At 41.7% G+C, this 17,815-nt stretch overlaps 1 protein-coding gene across 3 annotated transcripts in view; it reads left to right on the plus strand.

Moving 5' to 3' along the window:
- Window positions 1-872: 872 nt before the first annotated feature.
- The window catches only part of gramd2b (GRAM domain containing 2B), a 59,013-nt gene continuing 42,070 nt past the window's right edge, over window positions 873-17,815 (plus strand). Inside the window, exon 1 of one of the 3 annotated variants that reach the window (XM_078566922.1) lies at window positions 873-1,283. In XM_078566922.1, coding sequence (XP_078423048.1) covers window positions 1,192-1,283 — 92 coding nt within the window. In that variant the 5' untranslated portion in view covers window positions 873-1,191. The remainder of the gene's footprint in view (window positions 1,284-17,815) is intronic. The other 2 variants (XM_078566941.1, XM_078566912.1) reach the window with 2 other exon arrangements.

Raw genomic sequence — 17,815 nt, forward strand, 5'->3', positions numbered from 1 at the left:
CAACTAATCAGCACTCTCTTCTTACACAGTATATGTTGTTTCCCGTGACATTGGTATTTTCTTGCGAATTGTCCTGATGGATGCAAGACGAAAAGCTTTGACAAAAAAAGTCTCTCCTTTCAGCAATGCTTAAATTTCAGTATATGTTATGGTGAGGAAATCATCCCCGACTGTTTTGTAGGTACTTATCCAAATTGTCAGGGAAAAGCCAAAGGCAAGAAAATAAAGTCGCATTTACCTTTAACTGCTTGTGTACAAAATAATTGTTTCCCCATTCGGGACATAGAATCCATTGCAGTACAGGACAAACTTCATAACACTGAATCCTCAGGCGGCTTTAAAGAACTTCTTCAAGTTGCATAAGAAGGCATTAGCCTCTAACTTGACCCCTTCAGTCCTCGATTTTATTGCACTGATAAAACTAGGCTGCAGAAACTAAAATTGTTTACAGCTACTCAAAATAGAAACCCTAAAATAACACCACCGAGGTTCTCCAAGATAAGCGCCTCTGACGCACCCAATACCCAAACCGAAAAGCGCGGGGTGTCAAAAACTTCTCTACACTCTCATCGAACCTCAATAAAGAGCGGGGACTGCCGCTCAGTTTGACTTGCTGTTTGATTGCTCCTCCAGCAATTTCCCCCAGTGTTTATCTGATATTGTACAATCAACTGATTCATTTCTCAAAATGTATGGGCACCTGGTGAAGTAATATCCTGTCTAAATAATTCACAGTATGTGTTACATCATTGATAGCTGCAAGAAATTTGAGAGGTGCTTGTTGACAAATCCTGTGCGTCTGCAGAACTAACAGGGAGTTTGTTTTATAATTGGGTGAAGTAGTAGGCGGGGGCGGAACCTAGTTAATACTGCACAATTGGAGGTGTTCCCTCTGGATGATGGGCGGATTGTTTAGGAAAATCTAAAAGTTCTACCCATACTTTGAAAAAGTTTGCAGCAATTGCCCATTCGGGTAGGTTCCTTCTCGTTAGGTTGCTACGCTGTTTATTTCGGCTTTAGTCAGGGAAAGCCGTCCTCACTTTTTTGGATGGGGCCCAGTCGTATCAGTTAAGCCTGCTCACGTCTGCCTGGAACAAATAACGTCCCTTCCCCCTTCTTGCTGAAGTCTAAGGGAGCTTTGTACACTGTCAAAGACCGTTTGTGAGAAGTAATTACCAAGAAAGCGTCCAAATGACTGAGCAAAGCCAGAATTGTGCTCCTGGGGAAGAATTGAAGTCTACGAGATTTCCAAGTAAAAAAGACTCTAAAAACGTTTCATTTAAGTAAGTACTCTACCCTGCAAAGCGTTACATTGCAGTTACTGAAGGCGGTATTGTTTCTAAAGAAGGTTTGATTTTTGAAATTTGATAATCTGCTTTGGTGTGCTGTTTGTGTATAAACCCGCTGATATTATCAACTTTGGTTTCAAGTTTATTTTTGACTTAATAGGCCTTGGATATTGTTTAAATGAAAAGGGATTTATGTTTACAGATAATATGTATCCTATAAAACGCCACATTGTTTCATATTTTTCCCTAAGAAATGCTACTTTTGAATAAGGGGTTGGTTGGTTGCAAGCTTGCTTGCACCCATTGCTGAATGCATTTCAATGTGATCACTTTATAAATACACACAATACCAATTTCCAAGTTGAACTGCTCCCAATATGGCTTCCAGGAAAGGGAGGGATTTAGAAACTGTGTATTTTAAATTTTATATAAAAACCAAATGAAGGAAATTATAAACAGATGATGACCATTGTTGAACTTTTATTTAGGTTAAGTTCCACAGGTTTGTTTACCTAGTTTATTTAACTGCGCAATATAAAACTGCTATAATCTTTATTCAGTGAAAACGGTCTAAACAAGTAATATTGTTAGATGCAAGTATTTCTTGATAGACTTCAGTGTTTTTAGAAGACAAAGCATTTGCTTTTCAGAAAAAGGAAGAAACTTGGTCTTCGATCCAACAATACAGGAAGTAGGATTTTTTATGTCCCTTGAAAATTTACATAGGTACCATAATTGCAACACTAAAGGTGAAGTTATACTGTCACCTTTAAGTCTGTTATTTTCAGGACAATGGAAAATAATTCCACAATTGACTGCTGATCTGAGTGATCACTATTGAAGCCTCCCGTGGGTAGGCTATAGTGCACCACTTGAGTTTGACACCCCATGGAGTATAAGTCCATGTAAGATCTGTACGGCAGCTTTTCTAACCCCATGATATCCTGAAGCACTTTACAATCATTGTAACGAAGGAAACAGAGCTGCCAATTTGTGCACAGCAATGTGATAACAACCAGAAAATTTATTTTATCATTGAATAGGGCAGCAGAAAAGGTTCAGCTTGTGGCAGTTCCTTTCTGTTAGTCTCACTCCCCTTTTTAGTTGTTGATTGAGGGATAAATATTGGCCGAGATAAATAGGGAGAATTTTCCTTGCTCCTCTTCAAAATAGTACCTTGAGATCATTTACATCACCTGAGAGGGCAGGCAGGGCCTTGGTTTAAAATCTATTGAAAGACTCTGCAGCACATGACTGAAGAATTCTGTACTATCAGCTTATATTTTTGTGCTTGAGTCTCTGGAGTGGAACCTGAACCTACAAACTTCTGACTCTGAGGTTACAGTACTCCCAAATTTAGGAGTACCCTCAGGCAAGGTTTGCTAGAGAGATGCAATGTCCACACTTGGATTATGCTACATATGCGACAGCCTGCTCTTCAGAAAAACATATTCACGTCCTCTTCTAGCTACTCGTCTCTACAGAATTCCTTGACTGTGGCTCAATGCTTCTTCACATCACTGCTGTCCATTCCATTGTTTTGCTGCAGCACCTTGAATCAGCCTGGTTCTGTTCACTCCTACAATCTGTGCCAGTACCAGGCTTGCATTTCTGCTAGCCATGTACCCTCAGGGCTTTCAGCCCTGTTTTCTCACTCAGCCTAGCACTCTATCACAATGCTGAAGGCATGATGCCTGCTTTCTCCTTCAGTGCTCCTATGTTCAAGTCAATTATGACCTAAGATAAAAGCAAAACACTGTGAATGCTGGAAATCTGAAACAAAAACAAAAATACCTGGAAAAACTCAGCAGGTCTGACAGCATCTGCGGAGAGGAATACAGTTGACATTTCGAGTCCTTTTCATCAGATCTAAGGAACTGGAGAAATGAGGTGAAATATAAGCTGGTAGAGGGGGTGGGACAGGTAGAGCTGGATAGGGGGCCAGTGACAGGTGGAAAAGGACAAAGTCCCCATTAGCACATTCCTTAGATAATATCACACTCCTTTGTCCTTTTGTCTATGACATCTCTTCTTTGCCTCCACCTATGCTGAGTTTTGCCAGGTATTTTTGTTTTTGTTTCAATCATGACCTAGTTGCTCCATTGCTCCCTCACAGCCTCTTTCCAGGTTGCTCCTACATCCAGCACTCATTTAATCCTTTCAGACTCTGCTCCACCCTCTTTCTCACATACTGAGTGATTACTGTGGTTCCTTTCACCATAATACTCATTCTCAGCGGAGAAGAAATCAGTTAACGTTTCAAGCCTTCATGGCCCTTCAGCAGAACTGAAGGATAGTTAGAAGAAGGGAGTCTCCCTTCTTCTAACTATCCTTCAGTTCTGCCGAAGGGCCATGAAGGCTCGAAACGTTAACTGATTTCTTCTCCGCCGATGCTGCCAGACCTGCTGAGTTTTTCCAGGTAATTTTGTTTTTGTTTTGGATTTCCAGCGTCCGCAGTAGCTTTTAGCTTTTTGTTTTTATGCTCATTCTCACCTCGCCTCCATTCCCACCCAGCCCACTGTACATCATTATTATAGATTTCCTGTGTTGCAGCTCCTTTCCAATGACTTATTGCTAACCTGATATATGCTGCCTTTGATCTTCTTGTGCCTCTGGAAGAGAAGCAGTGTAAATATTTTTATATACATTTTGAGTGCACACTGGCACTGCCAGTTATATAAATGTATGTATTTTATTAACTATGTAGTGCCTCACACTATCTCAGAATATCCCAAAGCACTTTACAGGCAATGAAATATCTTTTGAAGTGTTGTCACCTAGGAGATATGGGGTTTTGGGTGTTTTTTATAAAGTACTCTGTTCATTTGACTTCTATTTCCTTTTTTCAATTTATAAAGTGTTTTGAGAAAGTGAACACATTTGCCCTAGCTCTCAGTATCTAAAATGGAGTACAGCAGGGACAGAGAGCTGTGATTTCAGAACTATGTATTTGCAAAAAAAGGATTAACCGTGATGTAGACCAACTGCTCACTAGTTACAAGTCTCAAGTTACAAGTTTCTGGTGCCGCTGTAAAAATGTAATCAAAGAATATTGTGGGTTTGATCAAAATACATATCGATATGAGACAGGCGAAGTAGTTGTGAACTGATGGGCTGTAATCCCATAACAACTTGAGACCAGTATACATAATCATTTAATGCAAACAAAATCAATTGCATCATAATCCAAATAGTGCACTCACTTCTATTAAATACATACTGTGGAACATTTTTCATTAATGTATTATTTGATTTTCTTCTTTCCCCAGCCAGTAATAGAACACTGAAATCTTTACCTTACTTGCTGTATAAATTATATACTTGAGATTGTATTTTTCAAATGTTGAAACAAAAAAGTACTTGTGTACAGTTTTACATACACTTGCTCTAACAAATCTCATGACGTCTTCTAAATTAGGATCATAAGTTTGAGGTTTTTTTTTGTTAAAATAGAGCATGTTTAACTTGATATTCCTGTTTGGTGATGGGGGCTTTGCATAATAGGGCATGCAAGAATAACAACAACTACTTGGATTGGTGTGACCTCCCCATATGGATTTTGTACTGTTGATTTGATTTGCTATGGATTCAGCTGGCCTGTTGGCTCTCTTCAATCTGAAAAATTAGTGATACAAATTCCTTAAAGTTGAAAGGCAGGCAGTGTGCTAGCTGCAGTCACTTATGTAGTGCAGAAGAGAAAATGTGAGACCAACTCTTGCATATGTAGTATGGAACCTGTTGTGTATGGTGGCAGGATGCAGAGAAGCTTCAACTGTGATTTCCATATAAACGTTTGTTCTTTTTGCAAAATGCGAACTAAAATGTATCAAAAATTTCTAATGTGAAACTGCATTCTTTAATGAGCTTTTAACCTCCCTACGTGCTGTTGGCATAGCAAAACAATCACTTGAAAAATACACCATTTTATGTTTAAAAAAGCTTAGTACACTGCAGTTCTAATAAGTTCTATAATAGATTTGAATACAAATCCTTTGTTTACTATGTTCACCTCATCTTACTGTCAACTCTTCAGAAAACTTCATTACATTAGTCAAAGATGATTTACCTTTCACAGTTGTGATTGTCTTCAACAAATGTTAAAAATAAAAATCCTTTAATTCAGACATCTTTGTGACAATTCCAGTTCTTGGTTAGAGATGGCGGCTGGATTGGCATCTCTGAACTTGCATTCTAAGCACAGAAGAAAAATTTAGGAATATTTGTTCTTTGCACGACCAATTTGTACAGCTGTTGGTCTCGAGCCGGAGTGAAATGGTGCAAACCAATATATAGTAGAGGCTCGTTTAAACTCAAAAATAGATATTGACGCTTCAGTGCCAGAGCTGTTCACTGTCTTTTGTATTTGAATGAGATAAAAGTTTCTGTCAACTGGTTGTTAATATGGTGGAAGTAGTTCAGAGGCTTATGGGTTCAAGTAACAGGTCAAACAATGGACATGTATTCTTTCCAAAAAAAAAGCTGACATCTGATGGCTTTGGAATAAGAAGGCAGACAGCTCAGTGCATTTAAGAGTCCAACTGGGAGACTGATTTACTGTTTCTAAAATCTTTGGTCAGACATCAACAAATATTCCTAAATTTTTCTTCTGTGCTTAGAATGCAAGTTCAGCAATGTCATACTATAAACAATTGAACTGCCATCTCTAACCATGGACCTGAATTGTCTCACATGTCAGAATTAAAGGATTTTAACTTTTGGCATTTGTTGAAGACAAATGAAAGTAACTCACTTACTTTGTGAAAGTAACTCACCCCCTGACTCCTCAAAGCCTGTCCACCATCGACAAGGCACAAGTCAGGAGTGTGATGGAATACTCCCTACTTGCAGCTCCCACAACATTCAAGCTTGACACCATCCAGGGCAAAGCAGCCTGCTTGATTGCCACCACATCCACAAACATTCACTCCCTCCACTACCGACGTACAGTAGCAGCAGTGTACACCATCTACAAGATGCACTGCAGGAATTCACCAAGGCTCCTACGAAAGCACCTTCCAAACCCACGACCACTACCATCTAGAGTGACAAGGGCAGCAGATAGATGGGAACACCACCACCTAGAAGTTCCCCTCCAAGTCACTCACCATCCTAACTTGGAAACATATTGCAATTCCTTCACTGTCACTGGGTTAAAATCCTGGAACTCCCTCCCTAACAGCACTGTGGGTGTACCTACACCACATGGACTGCAGTGGTTCAGGAAGGCAGCTCACCACCACTTTCTCAAGGGCAACTAGGGATGGGCAATAAATGCCAGTCCAACCAGCGAAGCCCACATCCTGTGAATGAATTAAAGAAAAGGTAAATCACCTTTGACTAATTAATGAAGTTTTTTGAAGAGTTGACTGGTAAGATGAGGTGAATATAGTAAACAAAGTTTTTGTATGACTCCTCCGGCATTGGTAAAAGTAGTAGAATGATGCATGGAAAACACTTTGGGTAAATGGATGTTATCTGTGGTGAAGGTTTGGAAGTGACGTACTCCAGGTGTCAGTGCTGAGTCCACATTAATTCTCCATATACCTGAAAAGGATTAAGAATTCAGGAAGACAGACAGTTGGCAGATCTAATATAATGTGGAGAAGTGTGAGGTAATACATTTGGGAGAAAAAATAAAGAATAGAGTATACACGCAATATAAAGATGCTAACAGTTCTAGATGAAAGGCATCTACGTGTTAGAACCATAGAAAAGTTACAGTACACAGGCCATTCAGCCCATTGTACCTGCACTGGCTGAAAAAACTAGCTGCCCATTCTAACCTCACCTTCCAGCACCCAGTCTGTAGCCTTGCAGGTTACAGCAAATCAGGTGTTCATCCAGGTACCTTTTTAAATGAGTTGAGGGTTCCTGCCTCAAACACCAATCCGGACAGTGAATTCCAGACACCTTACTGGGTGAAACAGGTTTCTACCGGTCACCTTAAATCTGGGCCTCCTGGTAATTGACTTCTCTAGTAGGGGAAACAAGTCTTTTTCCTGTCTATTCTATCTAGGCCCCTCAAAATTTTGTACACCTCAATCAAGTCACCTCTGTTCTAAGGAAAACAACCCTAGCCTACCTAATCTTTCCTTATAGCTGCAATTTTCCAGCCCTGGCAACATTTTCATAAATTCTCTATACTCTCCCCAGAGCAATTATATCCTTTCTGTAATGTGGTGACCAGAATACAAAACTCCAGCTGTGACCTAACCAGTGTTTTATGCAGTTTCAGCATTACATCCCTGCTTTTGTATTCTATACCTCATGCAATAAAGGAAAGCATTCCAAATGTCATCTTTCCCACCTTTATTTACCTGTCCTGCCACCTTCAGGACATGCACTCCAAGGTGTCTCACTTCCTCTACCCTTCCCAATATCCTTCTGTTTACTGAGTATTCCCTTGCTTTGTTTGCACCCCCCTGCAATGCATACTTCATACTTCTCTGGATTGAATTCCATTTGCCACTTTTCTGCCCTCTCAACCAAACCATTTATATTCTGCAGTCCACAACTATCCCTTCACTATCAACTACGCAGCTGTTTTGGGGAAGTTTGTACAGGAGACAAAATCAATCAGGCCTCCCACCACAAACGGATAGGGACCCAACACTCAGCCCACTGGAAACAGCTTTTCGTTTGCTAAAACATCTGTCGATCATTACCCTTTGTTTCCTGACACTCAGCCAATTTTGGATCCAATTCATCACATTTCCCCTGTCTCCCATGGGCTTTTACTTTTCTGACCAGTCTGTCATGTGGGACCTTGTCAAATGCCTTACTAAAATCCATGTAGACTACATCCATTGCACTATCCTCATCAATCCTCCTCATTGCTACTTCTAAAAAGTCAATTAAGTTAGTAAGACACTACTTTCCCATAACAAATCCAAGCTGAATATCCCTGATTAATCCATGCCTTTCTAAATGATGTTTTACCCTGGCTCTCAGAATTTATTCTAATAATTTGTCCATCACCAAAGTCAGACTGACTGGCCTATAATTATTTGGCCTATCCCTTGCACCTTTTTAAAATAATGGTACAACATTTGCAGACCTCTAATCCTCTGGTATTTTACCTATACCTAGTGAGGATTGGAAAATGATCCGCTGTTTCCTTCCTGGTTTCTTTTTAACAGCCTGGTATACAATTCATCTGGCCTTGGTGATTTATCCATCTTCAAGGATGTCAGTCCCTCCAGTACTTCCCCTCTCGTTATGCTTGTACCTAATATTTCACACTCCTGCTCATTAACTAGAATGTCTGCATCATCCCTCTCCTTTGCGAAGACAGAGACAAATTATTCATCAAGAAACCTGCCCACATCTCCTGCATCAATGCATAAATTACCTTGTACATCCCTGATAGAGGCCCTACCCTTTCCTTAGTTATCCTGTAGCTCTTAATGTACTGATAAAACATCTTGGGGTTTTCCTTGATTTTTACCTGACAATATTTTTTCATATTCTCTCTTTGCTTTCCTGATTTCATTTGTTACTTCACCCCCATGTTTTCTATACTCCTCTTGGCTTTCTAACATTTTTTTTTAGTGATTGTCATATACATAATTCAGCAAAAGGAAGTACAAGTAGTCAATCCCTCAAAGGACAACAGCAAATTGTTGAGCGTCCTTCAGCAGCGCCTCCCTAAACTCTCTGCCTCCATCACCTAGAAAGACACGGGAATCTAGTGCATGTAAACAGTCTCCCAAGCCACACACCATCCTAACTTGGACATGTGTTACTTTTGCTTCACTGTATCTGGGTTCAAAATAACTCTCTACCTAACAGAATTGTTAGAGTTCCTTCACCACATAGACTGGAACAGTCCAAATAAATGGTCCACCAACATCTTGAGACCGACTGGGGGTAGGCAATAAATGACAGCTCTTCCAATGACGACATCATCATCATCAGACAATTTAATAACCATGGTTTTATAATTTGAAGGCATAGATAAAGAACTAATGATAAACTTGTATAAAATATTGGTTAGCTCATAGTTTCAGTACTATGTACAGGTTTAAGTATCCTATTACTAAAAAGCTATTTAAAGCCACGGTGAACATGCAGCATATATTTAACAGGCCAATGGCAGGAATAGTAAACTGTAGCTATGAGAAAGAGATAACTACAACTCTTTCCTTAGAGAAGAGAAGGCTTAGAGAAGATTTGAAGTTTTTCAATTTCTGAAGGATTTTTGATAAGGGAAAAACTATTTCCTAGGGCTGGGAATCCATGACAAGGAGCCATTAATTTAAAATTATCGCTGACAAATAGCCGGATCATGAGACACATATTTTTATGCAGCGTGTTTTTGGAGCTCAAACAATTTACTACAAGGATTGGCTGAGATCGTTACATTTTATTTTAAAAGGATGTTGAGTAAGTATTTGAAGCAGAGGAAGATATAGGGCATTAGGGAGAAAGTGAGATAGTGAAATTAGTTTTTTGTAAAAGGGGTAATACAGTAGGCCGGCTCCCTGCTGTAAATTTCATTCATGGGAAAATCAGTATTAATGTTGAGTTCACCTCGTGATAAACTAGAAGATAAAGTTAAAGATGGGTAGCCAGCCTCTATGTTTCCGAAATGGCTAGGCTTCATAACTTAAAAATAAACGTTGATCGTAGAAAAACGTTCAGCCTTTTCTAATCCAGTGAGGGATCCTATATATGGTTAGTTCCATATATCATCATAACTTAATAGTAGTGAGCTCTACTCAGATATTAAAAATGTAATGACAATTCCCTCCTGCCTATCTTCTGCCAGCTCTCCTTCCTAAAGGACAATAACTCTTGCCAGAGTTCAGCTCAGTGGGTGTCTGTCAATGCATATTACTTGGCAAGGTTTTTGACTTTGGAGGATAACATAGCTGAGCTTCAACCTGCCCTTGTCTGATGTCTACATCAAGGAAGGAAACCTGGCTGTGTTTTGCAGGCTACCCCTTCCCTAGGGTGGGATGATTGTGCCTTAACTGGCTCCAGTTTTGAATATTGGCACAGGCTGGGATTGTACCTGCGTCTTTCTACACTGCATTTCCCCACTATGATATTAAAATAACTTTTGAAAAAAATAATGCAGTCAATAAAAATTACTGTCGGCTGTACATGCATTCTTTTTTTCTGTTGTTAGGTTTCAATATGGCCATTTGTACACTCACATTGTCTTGTTTACAAATGTTTTGCAATAATACGGCCAAAGTCCAAATGACGCAAATCAATGTTTACATAGACTTGGAGTTTGAAAATAAATATTGGGCTTTTAAAAGTCGAGTCCTAAAGTCACATTCGCCCAACCCACAAATGGTAAAAGCAGTCACAAGAACAGATCAGGAGAAAGTACTTAACCTGCCAGAAATCAGACTGAGGCACTGCTATTATGTTAGATGTGTACCCGGCCAAAAACATGACCTGACCTAACAAGAATTTCATACACAGTTGTTTTCAAAAGAAAAACTGCCTAAATTACAAATAAGCTGAATCTCGAACACTGAAATGCGTAGTTTCAAGCAGTAATTTTATCCCTTCAGTTAAGAGGGAAATCTGGATCAAGATATTTCCCCAAATCCCAAACCCCACTTGATTATAACCCAAGAGCAGCAATTATTCTCGCATTTGTGATAGCCTTTTAGTCACTGGTTCCCAATACGGCTAGCTAACATGTAAGCCTGTGTCATAGAATTGCAGCTTTATGGCACTCTGAACTTTTAACCTTGCCGTACTACAGGAAGCCAGTTTGAGGCTGGAACTCGCTGAAAGCAACGTGGACTAGATGGACACAGCTATATTGGTTATGCTGTGTGAGTAGAAGAAACTGGGCTGCACTTATTAACCATGGGATGTCCAAAAGCACTTTACAGCAAATTAAGTACTTTAGAATCAATGTTGTAATGTAGGAAATGTGGCAGCAAAATTGCACACAGCAAGCTCCCACAAACAGCAACGTGGTAATGACCAAATAATCTGTTTTTTAATGTTGATTTGAGGGATAAATATTGACCAGTGACCAGGGCACCGGGGGGAACTCGCCTTTGCACTTCAAAATTGGGCCATGGGATCTTTTATGTCCATCCCCTGAGAGGGCAGATGGAGGCCCATGTTGATGAGGCTCAAGGATATGGATCAATTCTGTCTTGTCTTGGTCCTGTTGGGACCACATTGCTCATCAGTAGGCAGCCCTGAAATATTCTTGGGAACCTCCAGCTCACAACATGACCCTTTCCTTGGAAATTCAGTCTGTGCCATTCCACTCTGCACAAAGATATGTCCTGTATAGCTGTTCCTGTAAACACTCCATTCCTTTACCTTTGCCACCTTTGCCTTCCATGCAGATATCTCATGGCAAAAGGTGAGTGTCCCCAGTGGGAAGAGACCCAACTTCCTCAAAGGTTCCTTTCCTTCCCTAGGCCTGAGCTCCCATCTTTGTCTAGTTTCTCTCCTATTCCTTTGCTAGAATGCAAAAACAACCCCAGTTTCTGTCCTAGCTCCCATCATGCCCTCTTCAAGCTCACCTTGTCCATGAGACCCACTTGCTGCTCCCTCACCACTATTCCCACTAAACTGCTGACTACCCAGTTTCATTTCCTGCTCCCCATCTTATCTGATATTGTTAATGATTTTCATCTCTTCGGGTATTCTTTCCTTTCCTTCAAATCTGCCATCAGCACCCCTCAAAAAAAAACCCTTGACCCCTCTGTCCTTGCCAAACTACCACCCTGCCTCCAATTTCCCTTTCCCCTCTCAACTCCTTAAATGCTGGAACTGCCTAACTGTGCTCACCTTTCCTGGAACTTTGTGTTCGACCCCCTCCAAACAGGTTTCCACCGCTGTGCCACAGTACTGAAACTGCACTGTATAGGATGTCATTTGTGACTTTGAAGTGATTATGACAAAGGTAAACTATTCGTCCTCATCCTTTTTGACCTGATCTGATAGTGGGCCGCACCATCCTCCTCCAAAGCCCCTCTACCTTTTGTCCAGCTGGGTAGGACTGCACATGCCTGTCGCCTTCAGCTATGGCTAGGTAGATAACTGAGAATAACTTGCAATGGTTTGTCTTTTCTTGCACCATTATCTCTGGTGCCCACCTCCCACCAAAAGACCTATCCTTGGCCTGCTATTTTTTCACCGACCAGTGAAACCATATGAAAACACTGCGTCAGTTTCTGTTTGACAGCCAGCTGTAACTCACCACCACTTCTCTTGGCCCCCCTCCCAGATAGCTAAATTTTCTGACTGCTTGTCTGACATCCAACATTGGATGCATAGAAATTCCTTCTAACTGAATATTGGGAAACCGGAAGCCATTGCCCTGAATTTTGCAGTCAGCAGCAAAATGACATTTGCTGCTGACCTCCAAAGAAAGCTGTCCCCAAATATCTAGTGGTCTCTGTGACATGGACTTTCCCTTTCCTGAGTGCAGCTTAAATCTGGTGCCAAGTCAGTGGCAGTGATGTCAGCAAGCAGGTAAGCAATCAATCACATTGAAACATTCACACATCAAACCAAAAAGTTAAAAGTGTTTAATATCCTTCAGTTTTTATTTAAATTTGCAGATAGTGAAATAATTGATTCTGATTATATTAAGAAAGCCGCTAAATTAAAGAAACTTAATGTGGAATTTTATGATTATGGAGAAATTTGACATTTCACACATGCAAAATTAGCTTCTCATTGCAAATGAGGTTGCTTAGCTACAATTATGAAATTAGTTTGCAGTCGAATGAGTTACTTGAGTTTTTAAACGACGTGCAACTTTTTCAAAGGTTTTTACAGAGAGAGTGACAGGTACAAGGTGGAACTTTTGGTCAATTCAATTGATTTCCCATTGTATTCTCAACAGTGAACCTTCTGGAGAAGCGAAGAATCACGACATCTGAATTTGTTATTCCAGAAGATGCTGAGAGTTTTAATGGAGTAATGACAGTGAATGCTGACAGTTTTGGTGCCAACACCATCATAAAATCCTGGCCATTGGCTTTGGCCCCTGCCACAAATTTCTTTCCCTAGCCATCAAGTCCATCCTGTTCCTCAGTAACTGTCTTAAGTTGAATCAGATCATTGACATATTTCACCCTGAGGTGAGCTCCTGGCCACACCTATTTTCACCTCCATAACATCACCTAAATCTGCCACTGCCTCTGATCTTCCACCTATCCATCCCTTTGTTATCTCTGGATTTGACTATTCCAGTGCTCTCCAGGCTGCCGTCCAATCTTTCACCCTTTGTAAATTTGCCATCTAAAACTCTGCTGGCCACATCCTAACTTGTACCAAGTCCTGCTCATCCATCACATCTTTCTGAGTGACCTACATTGGCACCTGGTTAAGTTATGCCTCAATTTTAAAATTTTTAACCTTATTTTGAAATCCCTTCCAGGGCCTCGCCCCTCCCTATCTCTGCAGTCTCTCCAGCCCTACAACCCCCTGAGATATCTGCACTCCTCCAGTTCTGGCCTCTTTGCATCTCTTGATGTTAATCACTCCACCATTAGTGGCTGTGCCTTCAGCTGTTGAGGCCCTAAGCTCTGAAACACTCTCTAATTCCCTTTTGTCTCTTTACTCCTTAAGACACTCCTTTAAAATCTACCTCTGACCAAGTTCATCTGCCCTAATAACACGTTATATGGTTTAGCCTCAATTTTGTTTGGTAATGTTCCTGAGAAGTGTCTTGGGACATTTCATTTGTTGCATAGAAATTCAAAGTTTAAACAAAATTATCAGGGTGAAGTATCAGATATTAATCTAAAGTGAAGAAAACAGTGGGGATTGAGTATCAGTGTGCTCTAACGTGCCTGGTCGAGTTCCTTTCTAGAACTTTTGCATATTCAGTGTTTTCCTTTTGCCTTTAAAATTGCTGAGGGGAAAACTTCATTCAACTAAATCCAGTATGATGGTATTACAAATTACAAGGGTCCCACTAGGTGTGATCTGTTAAATCGGAATTTAAATAAATATGTTACAAGCTAATCCATTACCTGCACCACAAGGTTATCTTTGTATTTCCTTATTAAAAATAGATTTTTAAAAACAGTTATCTTTAATTTATGAAGTAGCCTTCTTTAATATTGCTTTTTACAATGCACTAGTATTCTTTTGTGTACCAACTGGGGAGGCGATGATGTAGTGATATTGTCGCTGGGCTACTAATCCAGAGACCTAGGGTAATGCTCTGGGGATTTGGGTTCGAATCCTGCCACAGCAGATGGTGGAATTTGAATTCAATAAAAATCTGGAATTAAAAGTCTAATGATGACCATGGAACCATTGTCGATTGTTGTAAAAACCCTTCTTGTTCACTAATGTCCTTTAGGGAAGGAAATCTGTCATTGCCTGGCCTCGATGTGACTCCACGCCCATAGCAATGTGGTTGACTCTTAACCTATTTTTGATAAGGAAATACAAAGGTAACCTTTTGAAATGGCCTAGTACTCAGTTGTAACAAAAAAGGAATGAAACCACTCGGCATTGACCTAGGCAGCAGAATTGACAATGGCAAACTGTTGACCCTGCAAAGTCTTCCTTACTAACATCTGGGGCTAGTGTCGAAATTGGGAGAGCTGTCTCACAGACTAGTCGAGCAACAGCCTGACAGTCATTCCCGCGGAATCATACCTTACAGAAAACGTACCACCATCACCATCCCTGGGTATGTCTTCCCACTGGCAGAGGTGACGGCACAGTGGTATACAGTCAGGAGGGCGTTGCCCTCGGAGTCTTCAACATCAACTCCGGGCCACATGAAGTCCGATGACATCAGGTGAAATATGGAAACCTCCTGCTGATTACCACATACCGCCCACCTTCAGCTAATGATCAGTGCTCCTCCATGTTGAACACCACTTAGAGGAAGCACTGAGGGTGGCAAGGGCTCAGAATGTACTCTGGGTGAGGGAACTCAATGTCCATCACCAAGAATGGCTCGGTAGCACTACTACTGACCGAACTGGCTGAGCCCTAAATGACATAGCTACTAGTCTGGGTCAGCGGTAAGTGATTAGGGAACCAACAAGAGGGCAAAACATACTTGACCTCATCCTCACCAACCTGCCAGCCACAGATACATCTGTCCATGACAGTATCGGTAGGAGTGACAGTCCTTGTGGAGATGAAGTCCCGCCTCCATCTTGAGGATACCCTCCATCGTGTTGTGTGGCATTACCACCGTGATAAATGGGATAGGTTTTGAACAGATCTAGCAACTCCAGACTGGGCACCCATGAGGCGCTGTGGGCCATCAGCAGCAGAAATGTACTTGAACATAATCTGTAGCCTCATGGCCTGGCATATCCCCCACTCTACCATTACCATCAAGCCAGGGGATCAACCCTGGTTCAATGAAGAGTGCAGGAGGGCATGCCAGGAGCAACCAGGCATACCTAAAAATGAGGTGTCAACCTGGTGAAGCTATAACAGAGGACTACTTGTGTGCCAGACAGCATAATTAGCAAGTGATAGACAGGGCTAAGTGACCCCAGAACCAACAGATCAGATCTAAGCTCTGCAGTCCTGCCACATCCAGTCATGAATGGTGATAGACAATTAAACAATTCACTGGAGAAGGAGGCTCCTCAATGATGGAGTCCAGCACATCTGTGCAAAAGCTACAATCTTCAGCCAGAAGTGCCAACTGGATGATCTATCTCGGCCTCCTCCGGATGCTAGTCTTCAGCCAATTCAATTCTTGATATCAAGAAATGGTTGAAGGCACTGGATACTGCAAAGGCTGAAGGCCCTGACAACATTCCAGCAATATCACTGAAGACTTGTGCTCCAGAGCTTGCCGTGCCCCTAGCCAAGCTATTCCAGTACAGCTACAACACTGGCATCTACCCAGCTATGTGTAAAATTGCCCAGGTATGCCCTGTACACAAAAAGCAGGACAAATCCATCCTGGCCAATTACCACTCCATTGGTCTATTCTCCATCATCAGTAAAGTAATGGAAAGGGTCATCAACAGTGCTATCAAGCGGCACTTGCTTAGCAATAACCTGCTCAGTGATGCCCCAGTTTGGAATCTGCCAGGGCCACTCAGCTCCTGATCTCATTGCAGCCATGGTTCAAAAATGGACAAAAGAGCCGAATTCCCAAGGTGAGAGTGACTGCCCTTGACATCAAGCCAGCATTTGACCAAGGAGCCCTTGCAAAACTGGTGTCACTAGGAATCGGGCAAAATTCTCCACTGGTTGGAGTCATACCTATCGCAGAGGAAGATGGTTGTGGTTGTTGGAGATCAGTCATCTCAGCTCCAGGACATCACTGCAAGAGTTCCTCAGGGTAGTATCCTCGGCCCAACTATCTTCAGCTGCTTCATCAATGGTCTTCCTTCCATCATAAGGCCAGAAGTGGGTATGTTCGCTGATGATTGTGCTGTTAACCATTCGTGACAACTCAAATACCGAAGCAGTCCATGTCCAAATGCAGCATCCAGGCTTGGGCTGACAAGTGGCAAGTAACATTTGCGCCACAAGTGTTAGGCAATGACCATTTCCAACAAGAGAGAATCCAACCATCGCCCTTTGATGTTCAATGAATTACCATCACTGAATTCCCCCACTATCAACATCCTGGGGGTTACTATTGACCAGAAACTGAACTGAACTAACCATATAAATACTGTGGCTACAAGAGCAGGTCAGAGGCTGGAAATTCTGAGTTGTAACTCACCTCGTGACTCCCCAGAGCCTGTCCACCATCTAAAAGGCACAAGTTGGGTGTGATGAAATACTCCCCACTTGCCTGGATGAGTGCAGCTCCAACAACACTGAAGAAGCTTGACACGGTCCAGGACAAAACAGCCTGCTTGACTGGCACCACATCCACAAACATTCACTCACCCCCCTCCACCACCGACGCACAGTAGGAGCAGTGTGTACCATCTGCAAGATGCACTGCAGGAATTCACCAAGGCTCCTTCGACAGCACCTTCCAAACCCACCACCGCTACCAGCTAGAAGGACAAGGGCAGCAGATAGATGGGAAAACCACCACCTGGATGTTCCCCTCCGAGTCACCCACCATCCTGAATTGGAAATATATTGCTATCCCTTCACTGTCGCTGGGTCAAAATCCTGGAACTCCCTCCCTAACAGCACTGTGGGTGTACCTACACCACATGGACTGCAGCAGTTCAAGAAAGCAGCTCACCACCACCTTCTCAAGGGCAACTGGGGATGGGTAATGCTGGCCCAGCCAGCAAAGGCCACATCTTGTCGATGAATTTTAAAAAAACACTCCTTATGCACTGAAACTGAGAACTGTTTTTCTAGATGATTGAGTGGGCCTGATAGTGCACTATTATTGAGTCATTTTCTCCCAAAATGGAAGAAATGTTGAAAATGGTTCAACTTTTGTCAAATTTAAGTTGGTGAAATGGCCAAATCTGCTGCTAAAAACCAACCCAAAAAATACTTTGCCAGAAGAAAAATATATGCCCTTGTCAATGGGTTTTGCTGCTGTCTGAAAGGACAAGTTGATCAGTGCTGGCCAAGACTTATGTAACAAGAAGTTCAGATGACCCTCAATA

The sequence above is a fragment of the Cetorhinus maximus genome, chromosome 2, assembly GCF_964194155.1.
Source record: "Cetorhinus maximus chromosome 2, sCetMax3.hap1.1, whole genome shotgun sequence".
NCBI lineage: Eukaryota > Metazoa > Chordata > Chondrichthyes > Lamniformes > Cetorhinidae > Cetorhinus > Cetorhinus maximus.